The 24,031-nt window shown below is 42.3% G+C and overlaps 2 protein-coding genes across 7 annotated transcripts in view; one reads left to right on the top strand and one right to left on the bottom strand.

Moving 5' to 3' along the window:
* LRRC36 (leucine rich repeat containing 36) overlaps positions 1 to 15,083 on the bottom strand; it is a 57,995-nt gene extending 42,912 nt beyond the window's left edge. Inside the window, exons 1-3 of one of the 2 annotated variants that reach the window (XM_077984322.1) lie at positions 14,929 to 15,043; positions 10,819 to 10,912; positions 1,456 to 1,583 (exon numbers count right to left, since the gene is read on the bottom strand). In XM_077984322.1, the coding sequence (XP_077840448.1) occupies positions 1,456 to 1,583; positions 10,819 to 10,864 (174 nt within the window). In that variant the 5' untranslated portion in view covers positions 10,865 to 10,912; positions 14,929 to 15,043. Of the gene's footprint in view, positions 1 to 1,455; positions 1,584 to 10,818; positions 10,913 to 14,928 lie in introns of both variants that reach the window. The other variant, XM_001089982.5, reaches the window with a different exon arrangement.
* KCTD19 (potassium channel tetramerization domain containing 19) overlaps positions 14,628 to 24,031 on the top strand; it is a 37,868-nt gene continuing 28,464 nt past the window's right edge. For 3 of the 5 annotated variants that reach the window (XM_001087763.5, XM_015126380.3, XM_077984314.1), the window contains exons 1-2: positions 15,113 to 15,165; positions 20,762 to 21,058. In XM_001087763.5, the coding sequence (XP_001087763.1) occupies positions 15,163 to 15,165; positions 20,762 to 21,058 (300 nt within the window). In that variant the 5' untranslated portion in view covers positions 15,113 to 15,162. Of the gene's footprint in view, positions 15,166 to 16,230; positions 16,360 to 17,367; positions 17,429 to 20,761; positions 21,059 to 24,031 lie in introns of all 5 variants that reach the window. The other 2 variants (XM_077984315.1, XM_077984316.1) reach the window with 2 other exon arrangements.

Here is a 24,031-nt window from a genome sequence, read left to right as displayed (position 1 = left end):
TTTTTAGTAAAGACAGGGTTTCACCGTGTTAGTCAGGATGGTCTCCATCTCCTGACCTCGTGATCCGCCCACCTCGGCCTCCCAAAGTGCTGGGATTACAGGCGTGAGCCACTGCACCTGGCCGATTTTTAAAAATAGAGATAGGGGTCTCACTATGTTGCTCAGGCTAGTCTTGAACTCCTGGGCTCAAGCAATCTGCCTGCCTCAGCCTTCCAAAGCACTGGGATTACAGGTGTGAGTCACCATGCCTAGCTCTAATTTGATTAATTTTCATAAGTTTTTCACCCAATTTACAGAAGTGGAAAGAAAGGAAGTATAAAAAAAAATTAAAGCAATGTTCACTTAATTATTTAACCTGAAAAAGAATAAACAAACAAAAGAGGAGACCTAAGCAACTCTGAACTAATACTTTCTTTTTATATTTTATCTTGTCATTTTTCAAATTGGATCCTATCACCTGTGAAAGAACTAATCCTTTCTGAAACTGATAGGCCAAATATAAATGGCTGCTAAAAAATAGTCTAAAGACGTCGTTGAACTTGGAGTTGCTGATGTTAGAGTCCTAGATGGAAATTTGATCTTTTTGGGGCTTTTAATCTTTTAGGCCCTTAGCTAAACCTTGGGATTGGGTCTGGATGTGTTGTTGAACAAATATCCCCTAGGAAGTGCAAAACTGGTAGATGACCCAGGAGATCGGTAACTAATCCTGGATAGCATCTGTGAGTCTTTGTCACCCTCAATCTTGCATAGAAGGGCTTTGCCAAGACAGGTACAGAGCTTGGGCAAAATGGGAACATGTCGAAGAAGCAGTATTTGAGGGTCTACCAAAAGAAAACAAAACTTCCATCTCTGTGTGCACACTTACATTTGTAGAGTTCTTTGTGCGTGTTTGCTAATCCACATGCACACTGTTCATGCTTGGTCCCTCCTGCCTTCCTATACTGTCCTCTGCTCCACCATCCCCTGACTTAAATTTTTCCAAGACTACGCCTTCCTTCTCCTCATAGAAAAAACCCACAACAACAACACAGGCCAGTGTTTCTCCATGTATGCTCCATGTACCACTATCATCAGAATCCCCTGAGTATGTCCTGAGCCTACCCTAGACCTACTAAATCAGACCAACTCTCACAGTAGGGACTGAGAATCTGTACTTTTACAAGTGTTCTTCATAATTTTTATACACATTAAAATTTATGCATTTGCCCTAGACAGTGATATCTTAATATAGTTTTCCCAGAGTATAAAATAAATTCCCCTCCCAATATTTTATAACAAACAATTTAAAATATACTGCAAAGTTGAAATAATTTTATAATAAATAATTAAACTTAGTTGGGAATCATTTACAGGGAAGGTCTGATATTCCCCAGGATGACATGATCTATCTCTTATTTCTTCCCATCAAAAAAATAAATTGGGCAGACCTGGCTGGTCATAGAATATAGAACTTACCTTAAGGCTAGTGATCAAATTCCTTGATAAATCTAAGGATCGGAGATTTTTAAAATTTCTGAAGGCATCACCAATGGAATGGATTTTTCCAGCATAAGATCCCTGCAATGAAAGAGACTCCACCAGTTCTGAAAAGAGATCATCGGTAGATATATTATGATCCCTGCTTGGATAAACAGCAGAGTCAGTGAAAGTAGGCCTTTCTTCCTCCCATATCTCAACTGTGAAAGGCCCTACATCCAAGCCTCATAAGATCAGATCTTCTTTTTAAAAGCAGCAATATGGTCTAATATAGTGACATTGAACGTTAGTTTTATAGAGCCCTTGAATTTTTCTAATTTCCCTGAACGATGTACTAAAAGTCTCCAAAAGTTCTCGAAACAAAATTGCAAAAGATATTCAGCAACCCCACTTCTAGGATTCAGCCCTATGTTTAATAGCCACAAAATTTTGGCAGGTTATATAAAATATAGCACAAGGATGTCAATTTCAGAGAGGTTTTAAGATAGTAAAAAAAATCAAAAAGAAAGAAATAGAAAACTGTCAAAGGTCCATCAGTAGAAAAATATAACTAGACACCTAAATAATAGTACATTGATACAAAAGACAATATACTACATCTGTGACCTTGTTCAAGTCACTTAACCTCTCTGTGCATCAGTTTCCTCATCTGCAAAATGGGGGTAACAATGGTACTTAATTCATAAGGTGTTACAAGAATTAAATTAATATATATGTACAAAACATACAACAGTGCCTGGCCACATGGTAAGTGCTACACAAGTGTTAATTACCATAACACAGCCGTTAAAAAGAATGAGGTAGATTTATAGATGCTCACACGGAAAGATCTCTAAGAAATTAAGTGATGGAAAATATGACTTTTTTGCATGTATAACTTTTTAAAGAGAGAGAGAATGTATGTGTGTGTGTAGAATATACATATATACATACACACACACACACACACATATATGAGAAGAAGTAGAGAAAAGTCAACTAGACTTCTTTTTTCTGTTTTTTTGAGATGGAGTCTCACTCTTTCGCCCAAGCTGGAGTGCAGTGGTGTGATCTCAGCTCACTGCAACCTCCACCTCCAGAGTTCAAGTGATTCTCTTGCCTCAACCTCCCAAGTAGCTGGGAATACAGGTGTGCACCACCACACCCAGCTAATTTTTGTATTTTAGTTAGAAATGGGGTTTCGCCAAGCTGCTCTTGAACTCCTGACCTCAGGTGATTAACCAGTCTCAGCTTCCCAAAGCGCTGGGATTATAGGCATGAGCCACTGAGCCTGGGCATCAACTAGACTACTAACAGCACTGAAAAGAGGAGAACCTCAAAATTGTCAGTAAGAACTCACTAGCAAGGATGGTAGGCCAAACTGAGAATAGCAACCAAAACTGGAAGAGAGTTCTACAGAATCCAATTTGCAGATAAGTGCCAGGAGACTGCATTGAAATGAGATCTTAAGGTGCTAGAGAAGTCTGGGTCCTATAAACTTTATTTTATTTTATTATTTATTTATTTATTTATTTATTGAGATGGAATCTCACTCTTGTCACCCAGGCTGGAGTGCAATGGTGCGATCTTGGCTCACTGCAACCTCCACCTCCTGGGTTCAAGTGATTCTCCTGCCTCAGCCTCCCAAGTAGGTGGGATTAAGGTGTGCACCACCACGCCTGGCTAATTTTTGTACTTTTAATAGAGACAGGGTTTCACCATGTTGCCCAGGCTGGTCTCGAACTCCTGAACTCAGGTGATCCGCCTGTCTTGGCTTCCCAAAGTGGTGGGATTACAGGCGTGAGCCATCCTGCCCCCATAAGCTTTAAAAAGTCATAAACCAAAGATCCCTTTCAGGACAAGACCCATACCAGGGAGAAATTAGTGGGAGTAGAATCTACATTGAATGGAGCAGGGACATAGATGCAAAGGAAATAAAAGGTCCAGATATGAATAGGGGAGGGAAGCAGAGTAGACGGATCTCAGGAAGCATGTAGTATTTTACACTACTTTGTGAACACAACAGAAGAGGGAGATCCAAAACCTTGAAACTAAAAAAGCTATTCTGGCCCATCTTTCCCACCTAAAAGTGTATGAAAACTTAACTGCACTTAAAGAGCCACAGAAAAGGATTATAGTCAAATCTTATATGAGGCTATTATTTTTTAAAAAGGAGCAGAATAATATCCCTAAAATTAAAAGCACTCCAGAAAGATACATCCACAAATGAAAACTGTAACTTAATATTTCAAAACAAGCTTAAAGACATCATAGCAATGTAGCAGCTCTCAAAGTATGGTCCCTAAACCCCTGGAGGTCCCTGAGACATGTACAGGGGTCCACAAAGTTAAAACTACTTTTAAAAAAGTATTTTCATGATAATATGCAGACACTAATTGCCTTTTTTTTTTTTTTTTTTTTTTGAGACGGAGTCTTGCTCTGTAGCCCAGGCTGGAGTGCAGTGGCCGGATCTCAGCTCACTGCAAGCTCCGCCTCCCGGGTTTAGGCCATTCTCCTGCCTCAGCCTCCGGAGTAGCTGGGACTACAGGCGCCCGCCACCTCGCCCGGCTAGTTTTTTTGTATTTTTTAGTAGAGACGGGGTTTCACGGTGTTAGCCAGGATGGTCTCGATCTCCTGACCTCGTGATCCGCCCGTCTCGGCCTCCCAAAGTGCTGGGATTACAGGCTTGAGCCACCGCGCCCGGCCGCCTTTTTTTTTTTTTAACAGTATTAATATTTACACTTACGGTACAAGAGCAACGGCTATTGGCACCTTAAGAATGAATCATGGCTAGGTGTGGTGGCTCATGTCTGTAATCCCAACACTTTGGGAGGCTGAGGCGGGCAGATCACTTGAGGTCGGGAGTTCAAGACCAGCCTGACCACGGTGAAACCACGTCTCTACCAAAAATACAAAATTTAGCCAGGCATGGTGGCACATGCCTGTGGTCCCAGCTACTCAGGAGGCTAGGGCAGGAGAATCGCTTGAATCCAAGAGACAGGGGTTGCAATGAGCCGAGATCGCACCACTACACTCCAGCCTGGGCGACAGAGCGAGACTCTGTCTCAAGAAAAAAAAACAAAAACAAAAATTCAGCTTCTAAGCAGAAATTAGAAATTTGAAAAGCTTATAACTGCCACCATGAACTTGACAGCTTCTCAACCCTTGAAAGATTTTTCAAATGACATTGATGATGATATTAACAAACATGATTTTTAAACATCATATAATCAAATTTGTCAATATTTGGAAGATCTATGTAACTTGGTGAGTCAATATTTTCAAATGACCAATGCGTAATGTTACAAAATCATGCATGGGTAAAAGATTCATCCATATGTAAGATATACCAGTAGATTTTGAAGTAACAGTACAAAAATTTCATTGATGTTATTTCAGATTCCACATTCAACTAAACTTTAAGAAACTATCACTTATCCTGTTTTCATATTGTATCAAAGAATAATATAAAAAATTCGATGAAAGACTATTAAAATATTCCTTCCTTTTCTAACTATATTTCTGTATGAGGCCAGACTTTTCTCACACAAAAGATTTCAAGCAAAACAATATATCATAACACATTAAATACAGAAGCAGGTATGAGAATCTAGCTGTCTTATTTTAAACAAAACATGAAGGAGGTTTGTAAGAATATAAATCAGTGATACTTTCTTCACTGTTTTTTTATTTTGGGAAATATAGTTATTTTTCATAAAAATATTTATATTAACATACAATGTCTATGTTATGGTTACCTATTAATAAATTAAGAAATATTTTAAATTTTTCTCAGTTTTAATTTCTGTATGGTAGATATTAGTAGATACAGTCCACATTAACAAAAGCTCTTTGAGGTCCTCAATAACTTTTTTTTTTTTTTGAGATGGAGTTTCACTCTTGTTGCCCAGGCTAGAGTGCAATGGTGCCATCTCAGCTCACCACAACCTCTGCCTCCTGGGTTCAAGCGATTCTCCTGCCTCAGCCTCCCAAGTAGCTGAAATTACAGATATACGCCACCACGTCCAGCTAATTTTGTATTTCTAGTAGAGATAGTTTCCCATGTTGGGAACTCCCAACCCCAGGTAACCCACCCTCCTCGGCCTCCCAAAGTGCTGGGATTACAGGCATGAACCACCACACCCAGCCCTCAATAATTTTTTAAGGTGTAAAGGGATCTTGAGACCCAAAAATGTGGGAATTAACTGAAAAATGTAAATTAGACAAATTCAGAAAGATGATTAAAAAGGAAAAAAAAAAGATTTGAATATAGAGAAGGCAGAATTCAAGAAATAATAAAAATTAGGCCGGGTGCAGTGGCTCATGCCTATAATCCCAGAACTTTGGGAGGCAGAGGTGGGGGGACCACCTGAGGCCAGGAGTTCGAGACCAGACTGACCAGCATGGCAAAACCCTGTCTCTACTAAAAATACAAAAACAATTAGCCGGGCATGGTGGCACACGCCTATAATCCCAGCTACTCAGAAGGCTGAGGCAGGAGAATCGCTTGAACCCAGGAGGCGGAGGCTGCAGTGAGCTGAGATCACGCCATTGCACTTCAGCCTGGGCAACAAGAGTGAAACTCCATCTCAAAAAAAAAAAAAAAAAAAAAGAAAGAAATAATAAAAATTAAAAGGTCATTTTTGAAATGAAGACAAAAGAATGAAAATAAGAGCACAAAAGAACAATAGAATAACTCCACTTCTGGGTATATATCCAAAAGAATTGAAAGCAAGGACCTGAACAAATATTTGTACACCAACATCTATAGCAGCATTATTCACAATATCCAAAAGATGAAAACAACCCAAATGCCCATCAACAGATGAATGAATAAACAAAAATGTGGTATATTCACAAGAAGGACTATTACTTAGCCATAAAAAGGAATGATGGGCCTGGCACGGTGGCTCAAGTCTGTAATCCCAGCACTTTGGGAGGCCAAGGCAGGCAGATCATTTGAGGCCAGGAGTTTGAGACAAGCCTGGGCAACATAGCAGGACTCTGTCTCTACAAAAAATTAAAAAAAATTAGCCGAGTGTGGTAGCACAGGCCAGTGGTCCTAGCTACTTGGTAGGCTGAAGTGGGAGGATCACTTGAAACCAGAAATTCAAGGCTACAGTGAGTCATGATGGCACCACTGCACTCCAACCTAGGCAACCAAGTAAGATTACCCTATTTCCAAAAAAAAAAAAAAAAAAGTAGGCAAAAGAAAAACTGGATGCAGTGGCACATACCTGTAGTCCCAGCTACTGGGGAGGCTGAGACAGAAGGATTGCTGAGCCCAGAAGTTCAAGTCCAGCCTGGGCAATATAGCAAGACCCTGTCTCTAAAAAACAGTAAAAATAACCCAAACCAGACACTCCACTAAACAAACATACGAAAAAATGGTCAACATCATACATCATTAGGAAATTACAAATTAAAATGAGATACCACTATAAATTTGTTAGAATGGCCCAAATCTTAAAACTTTGACAATGCTAAATGTTAGGGAGGATGTGGGGCAAAAGGAACTCTCATTCATTGCCAGTGGGAATACAAAATGGTGAAGCTATCTGAGAAGACAATTTGGCAGTTTCTCGCAAAGCTAAACACAATCTTATTATACGATCTAGTAAATCCCCTGGTATTTACTCAAGTGAGTTGAAACTTTATGTCCACCCCCAAACCTGCACATGAATGTTTACAGCAGCTTTCTTCATAATTACCAAAACTTGGGAGCAACCAAGATGTCCTTCAACAGGTAAATGGATAAGCAAACAATGGTACATCCACAGAGTGGAATATTACTCAGCAATAAAAAGAAATGGGCTATCAACCATGGAAAGACATGGAGGAGCCTTAAATACATATTGCTAAGTGAAAGAAATTAGTTTGAAAGGTTACATACTATATGATTCCAACTATATGACATTATGAAAAAGGCAACAATAAAAAGATCAGCGGTTGTCAGGAGTTTGGGGTGAGGGAGGGATAAACAGATGGTGGGGCACATGGGATTTTTAGGTTAGTAAAACCGGTATTATAATGGTGGACACGACTGGCCAGGCGCGGTGGCTCATGCTTATAATCCCAGCACTTTGGGAGGTCGGGGCAGGTGAATCACCTGAGGTTGGGAGTTTGGGACCAGCCTGGCCAACATGGTGAAATCCCGTCTCTATTTTTTTTTTTTTTTTTTTTTTTTTTTGAGACGGAGTCTGGCTCTGTGGCCCAGGGTGGAGTGCAGTGGCCGGATCTCAGCTCACTGCAAGCTCCGCCTCCCGGGTTTACGCCATTCTCCTGCCTCAGCCTCCCGAGTAGCTGGGACTACAGGCGCCCACCATCTCACCCGGCTAGTTTTTTGTATTTTTTTAGTAGAGACGAGGTTTCACCGGGTTAGCCAGGATGGTCTCGATCTCCTGACCTCGTGATCCGCCCGTCTCGGCCTCCCAAAGTGCTGGGATTACAGGCTTGAGCCACCGCGCCCGGCCCCCGTCTCTATTAAAAATTTAAAAATTAGCCAGGCATGGTGGCACGCGCCTGCAGTCCCAGCTACTCGGAAGGTTGAGGCATGAGAATCACTTGAACCCAGGAGGCGGAGGTTGCAGTGAGCCGAGATCATGCCACTGCATTCCAGCCTGGGCAACAGAGCATGACTGTGCCTCAAAAAATAATAAAAAATAATGGTAGACGGCTGGGCACGGTGGCTCACGCCTGTAATCCCAGCACTTTGGGAGGCTGAGGTGGGCGGATCATGAGGTCAGGAGATCGAGACCACGGTGAAACCCCATCTCTACTAAAAATACAAAAAATTAGCCGGGCACAGTGGTGGGCGCCTGTAGTCCCAGCAACTCGGAAGGCTCAGGCAGGAGAATGGCATGAACCCAGGAGGCTGAGCTTGCAGTGAGCCGAGATGGCGCCACTGCACTCCAGCCTGGGAGACAGAGCAAGACTGTCTCAAAAAAAATAAAATGAAATTGGTGGACACGACATAATTGTCAAAAACCATAGAATTGTACAACACGAAAAGTAAGCGCTAATGTAAACTATGAACTTTAGTTAATAATAACATCAATATTGGTTCATAAATCGTAATATACCACAATAATGCAAGATATTAAAATTAAGGAAAACGGGGTGGGTGGGGAGAGGTGCAAGGGAGGTAAGGGTATATGAGAACTCTCTGTACTTTATGCCCAATTTCTCTATAAACCTAAAACTTCTCTAAAAAATAAAGTCTATTAATTTTTTTAAAAAAGGAATGAAGTATTGATACATGCTGAAATATGAATGAATAATGAAAATACCATACTAAGTCAAAGAAGCCAGACAGAAAAGGCTACATATTATTTGATTCCAATGATATGAAATACCCAGCAGAGTTAAATCCACAGAGACAGAAAGCAGTTTAGTGGTTGCCAGGAGCCGGGAGTAGTGGGAAATGAGGTGTGACTGCCTAATGGGTTGATGAAAATGTTCTGGAACTATACATATAGTGATGATGCTTGTACAACATTGTAAATGTACAAAATGACCCTGAATTATATATTTTTTAAATGGGGCCGGGCGCGGTGGCTCACGCCTGTAATCCCAGCACTTTGGGAGGCAGAGGCAGGTGGATCACTTGAAGTCCGGAGTTCGAGACCAGCCTGGCCAACATGGTAAAACCCTGTCTCTACTAAAAATACAAAAATTAGCAGGGTATGGTGGCACATGCCTGCAGTCCAACCTACTCGGGATGCTGAGGCAGGAGAATTGCTTGAACCTGGGATAGACATTACATTGAGCTGAGGTCGGGCCACTGCACTCCAGCCTGAGCAATAGGGCAAGACTCTTGTCTCAAAATAAATAAATAAATAATAAAATGGTGAACTTTATAGTATGTGAATTATATATTTTTAAAATGCAACAAATCAGGCTGGGCGCGGTGGCTCAAGCCTGTAATCCCAGCACTTTGGGAGGCCGAGACGGGCGGATCACGAGGTCAGGAGATCCAGACCATCCTGGCTAACAAGGTGAAACCCCATCTCAACTAAAAAATACAAAAAATAACTAGCCGGGCGAGGTGGCGGGCGCCTGTAGTCCCAGCTACTCGGGAGGCTGAGGCAGGAAAATGGTGTAAACCCGGGAGGCGGAGCTTGCAGTGAGCTGAGATCCGGCCACTGCATCCCAGCCTGGGCGACAGAGCGAGACTCCCTCTCAAAAAAAAAAAAAAAAAAAAGAAAAAATGCAACAAATCAAGTAGTCTCTCTAATGAAAACCATTACATTTACAGCTCATTTGGAAATTGAATTAACAACCTTTAACTTGTTTATAATGACAATGAATGTTTCTAATAATTAAAACTTTTTTTTTTTTTGAGATGGAATTTTGTTCTCATTACCCAGACTGGAGTGCAATGGCATGATCTTGGCTCACTGCAACCTCCGCCTTCTGGGTTCAAGCAATTCTTCTGCCTCAGCCTCCCAAGTAGCTGGGGTTATAGGCATGCGCCACCACACCCAGCTAATTTTTGTAGTTTTAGTAGAGATGGGGTTTCACCATGCTGGCCAGGCTGGTCTCAAACTCCCAACCTCAGGTGATCCGCCCCCCTTGGCCTCCCAAAGTGCTGGGATTACAGGTGTGAGCCACCGCACCCAGCCATAAAACTTTTTTAAAAAGATCTCAGGAGTCAACTTGAAAGATCACCTATTGGTCGGGTGCGGCCTGGGCGACAGAGCGAGACTCCATCTCAAAAAAAAAAAAAAAAAAAAAGAAAGATCACCTATTAACTAAAGTTAGGATAAACTGAGTATCAATTATGATAATAACTATAATGGATTAAAACATACATTGAAATATATTGCTATGGTTTGAATGTCCCCTCCAAAACTCATGATGAAATGTATTAATTTATTCAGAGACAGAGTCTTGCTCTGTCACCCAGACTGGAGTGCAGTGGCACTATCATAGTGCACTGCAGCCTAAAACTCCTGGGGTCAGAGGATCCTTCCACTTCAGCCTCCTGAGTAGCTGGGACTATAGGTACACCACACCACCACACCCAGTTAATTTTTAAATTTTTTGTAGAGACAGGATCTTGCTATGTTGCCCAGGCTGGTCTCAAATACCTGACCTCATCCTCCTCCCTGGCCTCCCAAAGTGTGTAAGCCACCACCATGCCCAGCTTTCATGTTGAAACGTAATTGCCAATGTAACAGTACTGGGAGGTAGGGCCTCTAAGAGGTGATTAGGTCAATGGTGGCTTCATGCTGTTATGGTGGAGTTAGTTATCATGGGAGTTAGTTATCCTAATAAAGGAAGGAGTTCAGTCTTCTCTTTCTCTCTCTCTCTCATCTCATGCATGCACCTTCTGCCCTTCCACTATGGAATGACTCTCACCAGATGCTGGCACCATGCTCTTGGACTTCCCAGCCTCCAGAACCATGAGCCAAATCAACTTCTTTTCTTTATAAATTACCCAGTCTATGGTATTCTGTTACGACAAGAGAAAAGGGACTAAGACATTGATTGATTGATTGATTGATTGAGACTGAGTCTCACTCTTTCATCCAGTGAATGCAGTGGTGTGATCTCAGCTCACTGCAACCTCTGCTTCCCAGGCTCAAGGGATTCTCCTGCCTCAGCCTCCTGAGTAGCTGGGAATATAGGCAACTGCCACCATGCCAGGCTAATTTTTTTTTTTGTATTTTTAGTAAAGACAAGGTTTCGCCATGTTAGCCAGACTGGTCTTGAACTCCTGACCTCAGGTGATCCATCTGCCTTGGCCTCCCAAAGTGCTGGGATTATAGGTGTGAGCCACCATGCCCGGCCCTAAGACATATATTTAAATCGATGAGTTTATAATGATACTGAAAAAGCAAAACAGTCCTCACTGGTCATCTTTGGAGAATGCTAAGAAAATAAATCATCATTCTGAAAGCTGGTATATAAGGTGAAAAAAAATCAAGCTTTTATGCTGGCTTTCCTATACAAACTGTACCTCAGGATAAGCAAACAGTTGATATGAGGAAATTTCTCTTTATGGAAGTATTACAGTTAACAAAGAAAAATGAAAGAAATAGACAATTACCATTTTGCAATCCCTAATGAATTAACTTAGGTAATCATATTCAATGGCTGATATCACAAAAAGAAAGAACACTAGGCACCATATACTTCCTAACATAAACATACACTATTACCTATGAAATTGTCTTGCAAAAAAAAAAAATAATAATAATCCAACCTGAATCTGATTAAGCCTCATCTAACTACCAATTCACAGGAAGCACAGGGAACTTGGGAAAATGTTAAACATCTCAGGAATGCAATGAGCAAAATTCAGGTTATAGTAAACTCTTTCAAAGCCAGTTTCTTCAAAAATAATTGAAAATGCGAGGGAAAAAAAGGGGGAGCCTACAGATCAAATAAGACTTAAGACATATATAAACCAGTTGCAATATATGGACCATATATGGATTCTTATTTTATTTTATTTTATTTTTTAGATGGAGCCTTGCTCTGTCACCCAGGCTGGAGTACAGTGGCGCAGTCTCAGCTCACTACAACCTCTGGCTCCCAGGTTCAAGTGATTCTCCTGCCTCAGCCTCCCAAGTAGTTGGGATTACAGGTGTAAGCCATCATGTCTGGCTAATTTTTGTATTTTTAATAGAGATGGGGTTTCACCATGTTGGCCAGGCTGGTCTTGAACTCCTAGCTTCCAGTGATCTGCCCACTTTGGCCTCCCAAAGTGCTAGGATTATAGGCATGAGCCACCACACCCGGCCATGGACTCTAATTTTAAAAAAGTATAGGACAATTGGGGAAATAAGAACACTAGTTGGATATTTTATGATATCAAGAAATTACTGTTCACTTTGGGAGGCCGAGTCACTTGAGGTCAGGAGTTCAAGACTAGGCTGGCAAGCATGGTGAAATCCCATCTCTACTAAAAATACAAAAAAATTAGCCGGGCATGGTGGTGCACGCCTGAAATCCCAGCTACTCAGGAAGCTGAGGCAGGAGAATTGCTTGAACCCGGGAGGCAGAGGTTGCAGTGAGCTGAGATCATGCCATTGTACTCCAGCCTGGGCAACAGAGCCAGACTCCATCTCAAAAACAAAACAAAACCAAAAACAGAAGTTACTGTTAAATTTTTTAGGTTGCATATGTGATTTTTTTTAAGTGATCTTATCTTTTAAAAATACATACTGGCCGGGTGCTATGGCTTGCGCTTATAATCCCAGCTCTATTTAGGGAGGCTGAGGTGGGTGGATCACTTGAGATCAGGAGTTCAAGACCAGCTTGGCCAAGATGGCAAAACCCTGTCACTACTAAAAATATAAAATTAGCTGGGTGTGGTGGTGGGTGCCTGTCGTCCCAGCTACTCGGGAGGCTGAGGCAGGAGAATCACTTGAAATGGGGAGGCAGAGATTACAGTGAGCCAAGATTGTGCCACTGCACTCCAGCCTGGGTGACAGAGCAAAACTCTATCTGAAAAATAATATAATTAATTAATTAATTAATTAAATACATACTGAAATATTTATGGAGGAAATCATATACTTGAAATTTGCTTCAAAATAGTCAGTGTAGGGGTTTGGGGGTGGGTGGAGGATAGGTGAGGTAAACGTGAAAGAAGCTTGGCCATGAATTGATGATAACTGTTGAGGTAGGCTAATGGAGTTTATTATTCTGTTATCTCTACTCTTGTATATATTTGAAAATTGCCATAATATAAAATTATAAAATAAGTAATATATGCTTATATATGTAGAGAATATTTCTGGAAAACTATACAAGATACTGGTTACAGTAATTGCCTTTAGGAAGGGGAAGTAGGCCTATGAGACAGGGATGGGGGAGTCAAGACTTTCTTCTCACTGTACAATTTTTTTTTTTTTTTTTGAGACGGAGTCTCGCTCTGTCTCCCGAGCTGGAGTGCAGTGGCCGTATCTCAGCTCACTGCAAGCTCTGCCTCCCGGGTTCACGCCATTCTCCTGCCTCAGCCTCCCGAGTAGCTGGGACTACAGGCGCCGCCACCTCGCCCGGCTAGTTTTTTGTATTTTTTAGTAGAGACGGGGTTTCTCTATGTTCGCCAGGATGGTCTCGATCTCCTGACCTCGTGATCCGCCCGTCTCGGCCTCCCAAAGTGCTGGGATTACAGGCTTGAGCCACCGCGCCCGGCCTCACTGTACAATTATTATATTACCCACAGAATAAATTAATTGAATTATTTTAACAGTCAAAATGAGTAAATAATTACATATTTTCCCCTCTCTACCAAATAATTAATCATTAGACTACTGACATGCTCTGATATATCCTGTTCTGTCATAACTGTTCTTGACTGCACATTATACACTTCAGCTACCATCCATTTCTGTAGTCACTTTTACAGCTTTTAAAATTTTCAGCAAAAGTTCTTACTTTCACTGTCTCTTCCCCTCAAATATCATTCCCTTTTTCATCCCACTCCAATCTGGTTTCCCTCCTCCCCACTCTCCCAAAACTCCCTCTGTCAAGGTCACCAGTAAGTTACATGTTGCTAAATCTAACAGACACTCTGCATTTAAGTTGCTCAGCCTGTCAATAGCATTTGGCATAGTTGGCCATTACGGTTACCATACACTACCCCTTCTCAAATTCCAAGATACCACATTTTTCCTCTATTCAACCTCTAAACACTGAAATATTCCAAGGTTGAGTCTTAAGCTTTCTTTCACTTCTCCATCGACATTCTCTCCTTAGCTGAGTTCTTCCACTCCAGTGGCTTTAAATACCACCTATTGCTAATGTCTCCAAAATTTACATCTCTAACCCTGACCTCTCCTCTGAGGGCCAGATCCATATATCCAACTGCCTACTAGGTATCCTACACTTGGATGTCTAATAGGAATTTATTTATTTATTTATTTATTTATTTATTTATTTATTTACTTTTGAGACGGAGTCTCTCTGTGGCCCAGGCTGCAGTGCAGTGGTGCGATCTCGGCTCACTGCAACCTCCGCCTCCCGGGTTCAAGCGATTCTCCTGCCTCAGCCTCCCTAGTAGCTGGGATTACAGACATGAGCCACCACGCCCGGCTAATTTTTGTATTTCAGTAGAGACGGGGTTTCACCATGTTGGCCAGGCTCAGGTGATCCACCTGCCTCCGCCTCCCAAAGTGCTGGGATTATAGGGGTGAGCCACCGTCCCCGGCAGTTCTGTCACCTGCCGCAGGGTCCCCTGTTAACCTTGTTTCTCCTTCCCTACTTCACACTCCCCCTCTTCTCTCTCAACTCCTCGGGCTCTGCCCCACACTCCCCGGTTACTTCAGTTCCTCCACCTCCACCTCCACCTCCCTCTAACCTTCTGCCTCAAGTTACCCACCGCCCCCCTCAGCCTCAGGTACCGCTTCTCTGTGGTTCTCTCTCCTCTATCTCAGGTTCCCCTGCTTCCACCTCAGTTCTCTTTCCACAGCTTCTGACCCTGTGTTCCCGGTCCACAACCTCCCGGCCAGACTCTACCCGGCTGCTCCAGCGTCAGCGCCCCCAGGCGGCGGATGCCTTCCTCGTCCAGCTCCCACTGCTCCGCCATCTCCTCCCGCCGCTCACCTGCCGCCGCCCGCGAGAACACCCGGCGCGCGCCAGGTCCCGCCCACTGCCACGCCCCCAACCCCCACCTCCCGCGCGCCACCGCGACCCCGGGAGCCGTTATTGGCCGGGTCACAAGCCCGTCCGCCCGCAGCTGAAGCCGCGACCATGGTACGGAGCCCGCCCTGGCGGGGGCGCCAAAAGCACCAAAGCGGCGAATGGGGGTCGTTGTGGCCAAGGATTAGGGCTACGTGGTGCGAGACCTGGTCTGGGGAACGGGGGAGAGCGAGGGGCCCCCACCTGGGAAGGATTTGGGGGCTTGGCTCTGAGGAGTTAGAAGAACGCGGTCTTGAGGGAATGAAGTGTTCTGGCTCTGAGGATGTGGGGAACTCCGGGTCTGAGGGCTGAGGGTGTGCCCCTTTGACGGGAGGTCTTCACATCTCAGCGCTGGGGGATGCTGACTCTGGGGCAAGGAAAGGGTGTGTGTGAAGGGGGGGATCCAGATCTGAAGGACTGGAGCGTGGGGACAGAACTCTAAGGCGTAATGGGGAGCTCCAGATCTGAAAGGTTGGGAATCCTGGCTCTAAGGAGTTGTGGTCCTGTCTTTAGAGTATGAGGCGGTTCTAGCTCTAGAAATTGAGTTGGACGGGCTGGGAGCGGTGGCTCACGCCTGTAATCCCAGCACTTTGGTAGGCCGAGGTGGGCGGATCACCTGAGGTCAGGAGTTCAAGACCAGCCTGGCCAAGATGGTGAAACCCTATCTCTACTAAAAATACAAAAATTAGTTGGGCGTGGTGACACGGCCTGTAGTCCCAGCTACTCGGGAGGCTGAGGCAGGAGAATTGCTTGAACCCGGGAGGTGGAGGTTGCAGTGAACTGAGATTGCGCCACTGCACTCCAGCCTGGGCAACCTGGGTGACAGAGCCAGACCTTGTCTCAAAAAAACACAAGAAGAAGAAGAAGAAATTTACTTGGACGGAGCTTCTTTGAGGTAGAGGGATCAGTGTGGGAAAGAGAGAAGCTCTTTGTAATGGGGTGGGGATGACTGCTTTAGGGCTATCCCGTTTCCTGAAGTCAGTCTGGCAAGAAGCCTTTTGTCTTTCAAGCACCACAGGTCCCCCTAAGCTTGCCTGTGACTGAGGGCTGTCCCCAGACTGGGATAGCTCTGCACTAAGCAGCCCTTGAGCAGTCTTTGGGAAAGAACAGCTGCATCCCTAACCCCTACCCTTACTCCAGCAGGCACTTCTTGAGAGCCCACCTGTGGATGGGACATGTATGTAAGAAGGAGCCAGGACCCTCTTGTCACACCCTATTCTTAACAAGAAAAGAGGAACTGAGACCAGAACTGGGGATCACCTGCGAGGAGTAGGTTTTCTTTGGCATCCAACATCTGCACACTCTCAGCACCCCCTACTGAGCTCTCAGCCACCTTTAAGGAGAACAGCAAGCAGAATCAAGAGTCCTTCCTTGCATATTTATGCTTTCTGGTCTAGGTGGGACCCTTAGTCACTCCATGTGTCACGTTCAGCCTTTTCCTGAACATGAACTTGTAGAAGGGCTTTTGGAAGGGCTGGGACTTAGAATCCTAGGTTAGCTCATTAGATTGATTTTTCTGGCTCTGCTTCTGTCAGTTTATGAAGTCATTTCACAATTTGTCATCTTTCTCTTAATACCCCCTTGAACTCTTCTAGTCTCAAATGTGGCATATATAATTGCTCTTCCTTATGTCTGAATATTTAGACTAGGCTTGCTGTGGGAGAGATGCCCATCCCATTCTTTCTTACATGCATTTATTTTCTTTCCTTAGCTGTCAGAATAGGAAATGCAGGTTCTTTCTGGAGCAGGGAGGGAGCTTTTCCTTTCTTAAGTAATCACCTCTTACTTTAACACTCTTTTTCACCCACGAACGTCTTAATGCAATTTTATAAACATTCAGAAAGATTGAAAGAATTGTACAGTGAGCACCATATATCCACCATCTACATTCTACAATCAACATTTTGCTCATATTTGTTTTATTACATGTCCATCTAGCAATCCTATCTATCCATCAATCTGTCTTTTTAAAATTCATCTCAAGATAAATTGAAGATATCAGTACATTGCAGTCCCATCACTTCAGCATGCATAATTTTTAATTAGAATTTGATATTGTTTTATGGTTCTTTTTAGGTAAAATTCTATATACTATTTACTAGCCTTTAAAAAATGTTTTTACAAGGGTAGTGCCCTTTATTTTAAAATTTGATATGGATGGTTTGTATGTTTGATGGCTCTCTACTTTTCCATCATATTAATAAACTAGGTCATCTTGAAGCAAAGAAGACAATTTACTTATAAATAGATGACCTTAAAATATTTTTTTTCGGCCAGGTGCGGTGGTTCAAGCCTATAATCCCAGCACTTTGGGAGGCCGAGACGGGCGGATCACAAGGTCAGGAGATCGAGAACATCCTGGCTAACATGGTGAAATCCCGTCTCTACTAAAAAATACAAAAAAACTAGCAGGGCGCGGTGGCAGGCACCTGTAGTCCCAGCTACTCTGGAGGCTGAGGCAGGAGAATGGCGTAAGCCCGGGAGGCGGAGCCTGCAGTAAGCTGAGATCCAGCCACTGCACCCCAGCCTGGGCGACAGAGCGAGACTCCGTCTCAAAAAAAAAAAATACATATTTTTTTCAACAACCTCTTGTCCAACAGATGTACAGATGACCTTAAACTTTTAACAATGAGCTGAGGAAGGTTAGTGATCTTTGCTGCCTTTGTATATATGAAAAGGTATCTACAGCATTCATCCCCCAGTAATGTAATGTCTCTGCAGGTAAGATCCCAAGAGAGTTCTGCATGTGCTCCATAGAATGGACAGTACCTCATCTATTTTTTTTAACAGATTTATTGAGATATAATTCACATACCTTATAATTCACACATTTTAATATGTACAATTTAGTGGGTTTTAGTATGTTCAGAGTTGAGCAACTGTCATCACAATCAATTTTAGAACGTTTTCACCATCTCCAAAAGAAATCCCATTCTCATTAGTAGTCACACCCCATCTCCCCATAGCCTCTCCAGCCCTAGGCAACCATTAATCTATTTTCTATCTCTAGAAATTTGCGTTGTCTGCACATTGCATGTGGATGGAATCATATGTGATTTTTTGTGTTTGGATTCTTTCCCTTGGCATAATGTTTCAAGTTTCATCCATGTTGTTATCATGTATCAGTACTTCATTCCTTTTTATTTTTTATTTTTTTAGAGATGTGCCTCGCTCTGTCGCCTGGGCTGGAGTGCAATGGCATGATCACAGCTCACTGCAGCCTCAAACTCCTGGGCTCAAGTGAATCTCCTGCCTCAATCTCCCAAAGTGCTGGGATTACAAGCACCAGCCACCATGTTCATCCCATTCCTTCTTATTGACAAACAATATTCCATTTATGGATATACTACATTTTATTTACTCATCTGTCAGTTGATGGACGTTAGGTTTATTCCCGCCTTTTGGCTATTATGTTCTTGAACATTAGTCTAGAAATTTTGGTGTGGACATACGTCTTTATTTCTCTTAAGTGCACACCTAGGAGTGGAATTGCTGGCTCATAGTAGAATAACTCCATGCTTAACATTTTCAGGACTCACCAAACTGTTTTCCAAAGTGCCTGCACCATTTTACACCTCCACCAGCAGTGCATGGGGGTCCTGGTTTCTTTGTCGACACTTGTTATTATCTATTGTTTTCATTCTAGCCATACTAATGGGTGTGAAGTAGCATTTTGTTGTGGGTTTTGATTTGCATTTTTCTGATGACTAAGGATGTTGAGCATCTTTTTTCGTGCTATTGGTCATTTGTATATATTCTTTGGAGAAATGTCTATTTAGATGCTTGGCCAATTTTCGAATTTGGTTGTCTTTTTATCATTGAGTTTATGTGTTCTTTATATATTCTAAAAACAAATTTTTTATCAGACAAATGATTTGCAAATATTTTGTTCCATTTCTGTGGGTTAAAAAGGATTTTATAGTTTTAAGTCTGTGTTTCACTTGGAGCTAATTTTTGTCTGTGGGGTGAGGTAGGTGTCCAACTTTATTATTATTGTTATTATATTTTATGCATATGGATGGGCAGTTGTCCCAGCACCACTTTTTATAAGGACTATTCTTTATCCATTGAATCATCTTGAATCACTTATCAAAATTCAATTGATCATAAATGTAAGGGTTTTATTCTGTACTCTCAATTCTATTCCACTTATCTTTATATTTATCCTTATGCCAGTAGCACACTGTCTTGATCTAGCTTTGTAATAAGTTTTTTTTTTTTTTTTTTGAGATGGAGTCTCGCTCTGTCGCCCAGGCTGGAGTGCGGTGGCGCAATCTCGGCTCACTGCAAGCTCCACCTCCCGGGTTCACGCCATTCTCCTATCTCAGCCTCCTGAGTAGCTGGGACTACAGGCGCCCGCCACCATGCCCGGCCAATTTTTTTGTATTTTTAGTAGAGACGGGGTTTCACCATGTTAGCCAGGATGGTCTTGATCTCCTGACCTCGTGATCTGCCCGCCTCGGTCTCCAAAAGTGCTGGGATTACAGGCGTGAGCCACCCCGCCCGGCCTGTAATAAGTTTTAAAAGTGGGGGATGTGAGGGCGATCTGGCTGTGACATCTGTCACTTCATTGATTGCCAGGGTTGATTTGGCTGATCTGGCTGGCTAGGTGGGTGTCCCCCCTCTTCCCTCACTGCTCCATGTGCTTCCCTCCTGAAGCTGCATGCTCAGTCAAAGAGGACGACCATCCCCAATAAAGGAGGACCTGTCTTCAGTCAAGGGTATACAAGTATCTGCTCTTCTTAGCTAGAACCTCCAAACAAGTTCTCAAGGTCCATTGTAGGAGCACGTAGGGTAGTCAAGCTTCCAAGACTTCAGACACATCCTAATAAGGCACTGCATGTGGCAGTCTGCCTTTACAAAAAAAAAAAAAAAAAAAAAAAAGTGGGAAATGTGACTTCTTAAACATTGTTCTCCTTTTTTCAAGACTGTTTTAGCTATTCTGGGTCCCTTGTATGTTCATATGAATTTTAGCATCAGCTTTTCAATTTTTGCAAAAAGTCAGGATTTTCACAGAGATTGTGTTGAATTTGTAAATCAATTGGGAGACTATTGTCATCTTAACGATATTATATCTTCCAATCCATGAGCATCAAATATTTTTTCATTTATTTAGGTCTTTTAAATTTTCACAATGTTTTGAAGTTTTCAGTGTACATGTATTTCATTCTTTTGTTAAATTTATTCCTAAGTATGTTATTTTTGATGCTATTGTAAATGGAATTGAATTGTTTTCTTAATTTCACTTTCAGAGTGTTCATTACTAAAGTATAGAAATACAACATTTTTTAATATTGCTCTGCATCTTTCAAACTTGTTGGGCTCATTTTTGTGTGTTGTTGTTGTTTGTTTTGTTTGTTTTTCTTTTTTGAGATAGGATCTTGCTCTGTTAGGCCAGAGTACAGTGTTACAATCATAGCTCACTGCAGCCTCAAACTCCTGGTCTCAAGCCATCTTCCCACCTCAGGCTCCCAAAGTGCTTGGATTATAGGTGTGAACCACCATGCCTGGCCTGGACTCATTTCTGATAGTTTTCTGGTGAATTCCTTAGGATTTTTTACATACAAGATCATGTCATCAGCAAACAGAGATAGTTTATTTCTACCTTTTCAATCTGGATGCCTTTTTATTTCTTTTTCTTGCGTAGATCTCTTTTTCATTCCCCCTTTAGGAGGAGTTTGGCATGTCTCATGAATCATCAGAGGACTTGTTTCATTTCAACGTAGGGGGCTGGCATTTCTCGGTTCCCAGAAGCAAACTCTCTCAGTTTCCAGACTCCCTGCTGTGGAAAGAGGCTTCAGCCTTGACTTCTTCAGAAAGCCAGAGGCTATTTATTGACAGAGATGGTTCCACATTTAGGCACGTGCACTATTACCTCTACACCTCCAAACTCTCCTTCTCCAGTTGTGCGGAACTGAACTTGCTGTATGAGCAAGCATTGGGTTTGCAGCTGATGCCTTTGCTGCAGGTAAGATGCTCTTGTTTTCTGGGAGTGGTGGATCAGTAACATGGCTTTACATCACTAAATGTTGTTTTCTGTTATATATTGGTTGCTGAGATGACCCTCTTAATGGGCAAATGTAATAAGTATGTTAAAGTAATAAATAATTTCCTCATTAGTATAGGGGTGAGTAAAAAGGAAAAAAAAGTAAAAAACAATACACTGAAATTACCTGCTTTTGTTTTTTTGAGACAGGGTGTCTGTTGCAATCACAGCTCACTGCAACCTCTACCTCCCAAGCCCAAAGGATCTTCCCGCCTCCCACCTCAGTCCCTCTGAGTAGCTGGGAACACAGGTGCATGCCACCATGCCCAGCCAATCCTTTCCATGTTGCCCAGATTGGTCTCGAACTCCTGGGCTCAAGTTATCCTCTCTAAGTGGCCTCCTTTAGTGCTCCCTTGGCCTCCCTAAGAGCTGGGATTACAGGCATGAGCCACCACACCCAGCCTACATATTCTTAATAAATGATTTCATCCCAACTGTGCTTTAGTTATACTAGCAGCCACCATGGACCCAGAATGGGATTTACTATCCACTAAGAGGGTGCCCCTGGCTCTTGAAAATCCTGTATTAAGCTGCTTCTTGTTTTTGTTTTTTGAATCTTAAAAGGAGAACACTTTAGACATTTTAGGATTTGCTATGTACATGACGTCTGAGATTTAAAATCTAAAAGATTTATCAAGAATATCACCTCTCATTGTGCCTGTTAGGTACACAAGATGCATTTACAGCAAAGCAAAAAGTTCTCATCTTGGGCCAAATGTCAAGAGAGAGAGAGAAAAAAACAAGTTCTGCAGAATCTTTCCTTTACTATCACTTCTTTGTCTTCCAAGAAACTTTATTATTATTATTAAGAGCTTTAAATACCTTTACTTATAAACCATTAAAGTACTGCCAAAAAACATTACCTTTCCTTCCTAATTTTTCTCCAAGCCACAGAAATCATTTCTGTGACTGATCTTAAGTAGTTTATTCAGTAGTTTTTGAACAATTCTTTTTAACCTGGAAGAACTAAATATTACAACTGGGAAGGACTATTGACCATCCTCCATATTAATCCTACCGTCTATACAAGTTGTTTATTCCATCTCTATCAGCACTAACCTGACAAGCTGCAGTGTAGCTCAGTGAACCACCAACTGTACCTCAACACTTTTTAGAAGAAAATTGAAATAGACCATGCTTATCTGGTCCATAGAGGAATGAGAACATTTCATAGTGTATGTTTTTATGGATGCTTCTTACTAAATAACTTAGTGTTTTCTCTTAAAAGTCATTCTATAGTTGGAATATCAGAAATTCTTTTTTTTTCTCTTTGCGATGGAGTTTCACTCTTGTCACCCAGGCTGGAGTGCAATGGTGCAATCTCGGCTCACTGCAACTTCCGCCTCCCGGGTTCAAGTGATTCTCCTGCCTCAGCCTCCTGAGTAGCTGAGATTACAGGCACCCGCCACCACACCCGGCTAATTTTTGTGTTTTTAGTAGAGATGGGGTTTCACCGTGTTGGCCAGGCTGGTCTCGAACTCCTGACCCCAGGTTATCCACCCACCTCAGCCTCCCAAAGTGCTGGGATTATAGGCGTGAGCCACCGTGCCTCGCCTACAAATTCTTAATATATTCCCAGGCAAGTTGCTGTATTTTTTTTTTCTTTTTCTTTTTCAAGCTACCTTCTTGAATTTAATTGTTTTTTTCCAACTGCCCCAGGAATGGAGTACTAGAATTGTTTACAAGTGGCTTCAAAACCACTTAAATGGCCTGTCATGACAGGATTGCTGACGACTCTATGCCAAGGCATCATTCTGAGGTAGAAGGGAGGGAGTAACTTACTTGTTGCAGAAAATCAGAGATCAAGGCAATTTTTTAAAGAACATTTTAAAGAATACAAGCCTATTGTACAGTGTATTAAGCCCTTTAACCCCTTTGCTGTCTTCACTTCCCAAATTGAAACAAAATATATCAAGGAAGCAGCTTTTTTTTTTTTTTTTTGAGATAGAGCCTTTCTCTGTCTCAGGCTGGACTGCAATGGCGCTATCTCGGCTCACTGCAACCTCCGCCTCCTGAGTTCAAGCAATTCTCCTTCCTAAGGCTTCAAGTGGTGGGATTACAGGCTTGTGCCACCACACTCGGCTAATTTTTGTGTTTTCAGTAGAGACAGGGTTTCACCATGTTGGCCAGGCTAGTCTTGAACTCCTGAGCTCAAGTTATCCGCCCGCCTTGGCCTCCCAAAGTGCTGAGATTACAAACATGAGCCACCATGTCCAGCCACAGGCAGCTTCTAAATGGGAGGCTGCACCTCAGAAGCCAATGGGTTGGTCCAATTCCAAAGTTCCACGTTGTGTGAGGAGTAGAAGTATTTGAAGAATCATGTGGATCTGCCTCCCTAAAAAAGACTGTAAAACAAGTGCTTACACTTTGGAAATGGTGTTTTCAAAGAAATAAATATTTGAGTTGGCCCAACTGAAATAGTGTTTATTTCTTGAAGCAGAGTGTAAATACAGCTGGGAACCAACAGTCGCCTCAAGCTAATCAACAGCTTCACACATTTCCACCACTTTCCCACTGCTAAGGCCTATCAGATACTCAGATTTTTTTACTAAATGAGCAAACACTTTGCTTGGAGAAATTGGAGTTTGCCAATTCTTAGTCTTTAGACCCTACTCAGGCAGCCCAACTTAATGCATTCATCCAATATTTATGAAGAGCATTCTGGGTTCCAGGCATTATTCCTGTGGGCTTTGGGGAAAACATAGGATGATCCAATAAAAGTATAATGTGAGCCATGTATGTGGGCCACTTATGTAATTTTAAATTTTCTACAGCTGCATCTAAAACAGTAAAAAGAAAGAGATGATGTCAATTTAGTAATATATTATTATACTCAAAATATTAACTATGTATTCAAAGCATTATTAAATATATTCAGAATGTTATTTCAACATG

This window comes from Macaca mulatta, chromosome 20 (assembly GCF_049350105.2).
Source record: "Macaca mulatta isolate MMU2019108-1 chromosome 20, T2T-MMU8v2.0, whole genome shotgun sequence".
In the NCBI taxonomy this organism is placed as follows: Eukaryota; Metazoa; Chordata; class Mammalia; order Primates; family Cercopithecidae; genus Macaca; species Macaca mulatta.
The sequence above is the reverse complement of the archived record's forward strand: the minus strand, read 5'-3'. Positions and strand labels throughout refer to the sequence as shown.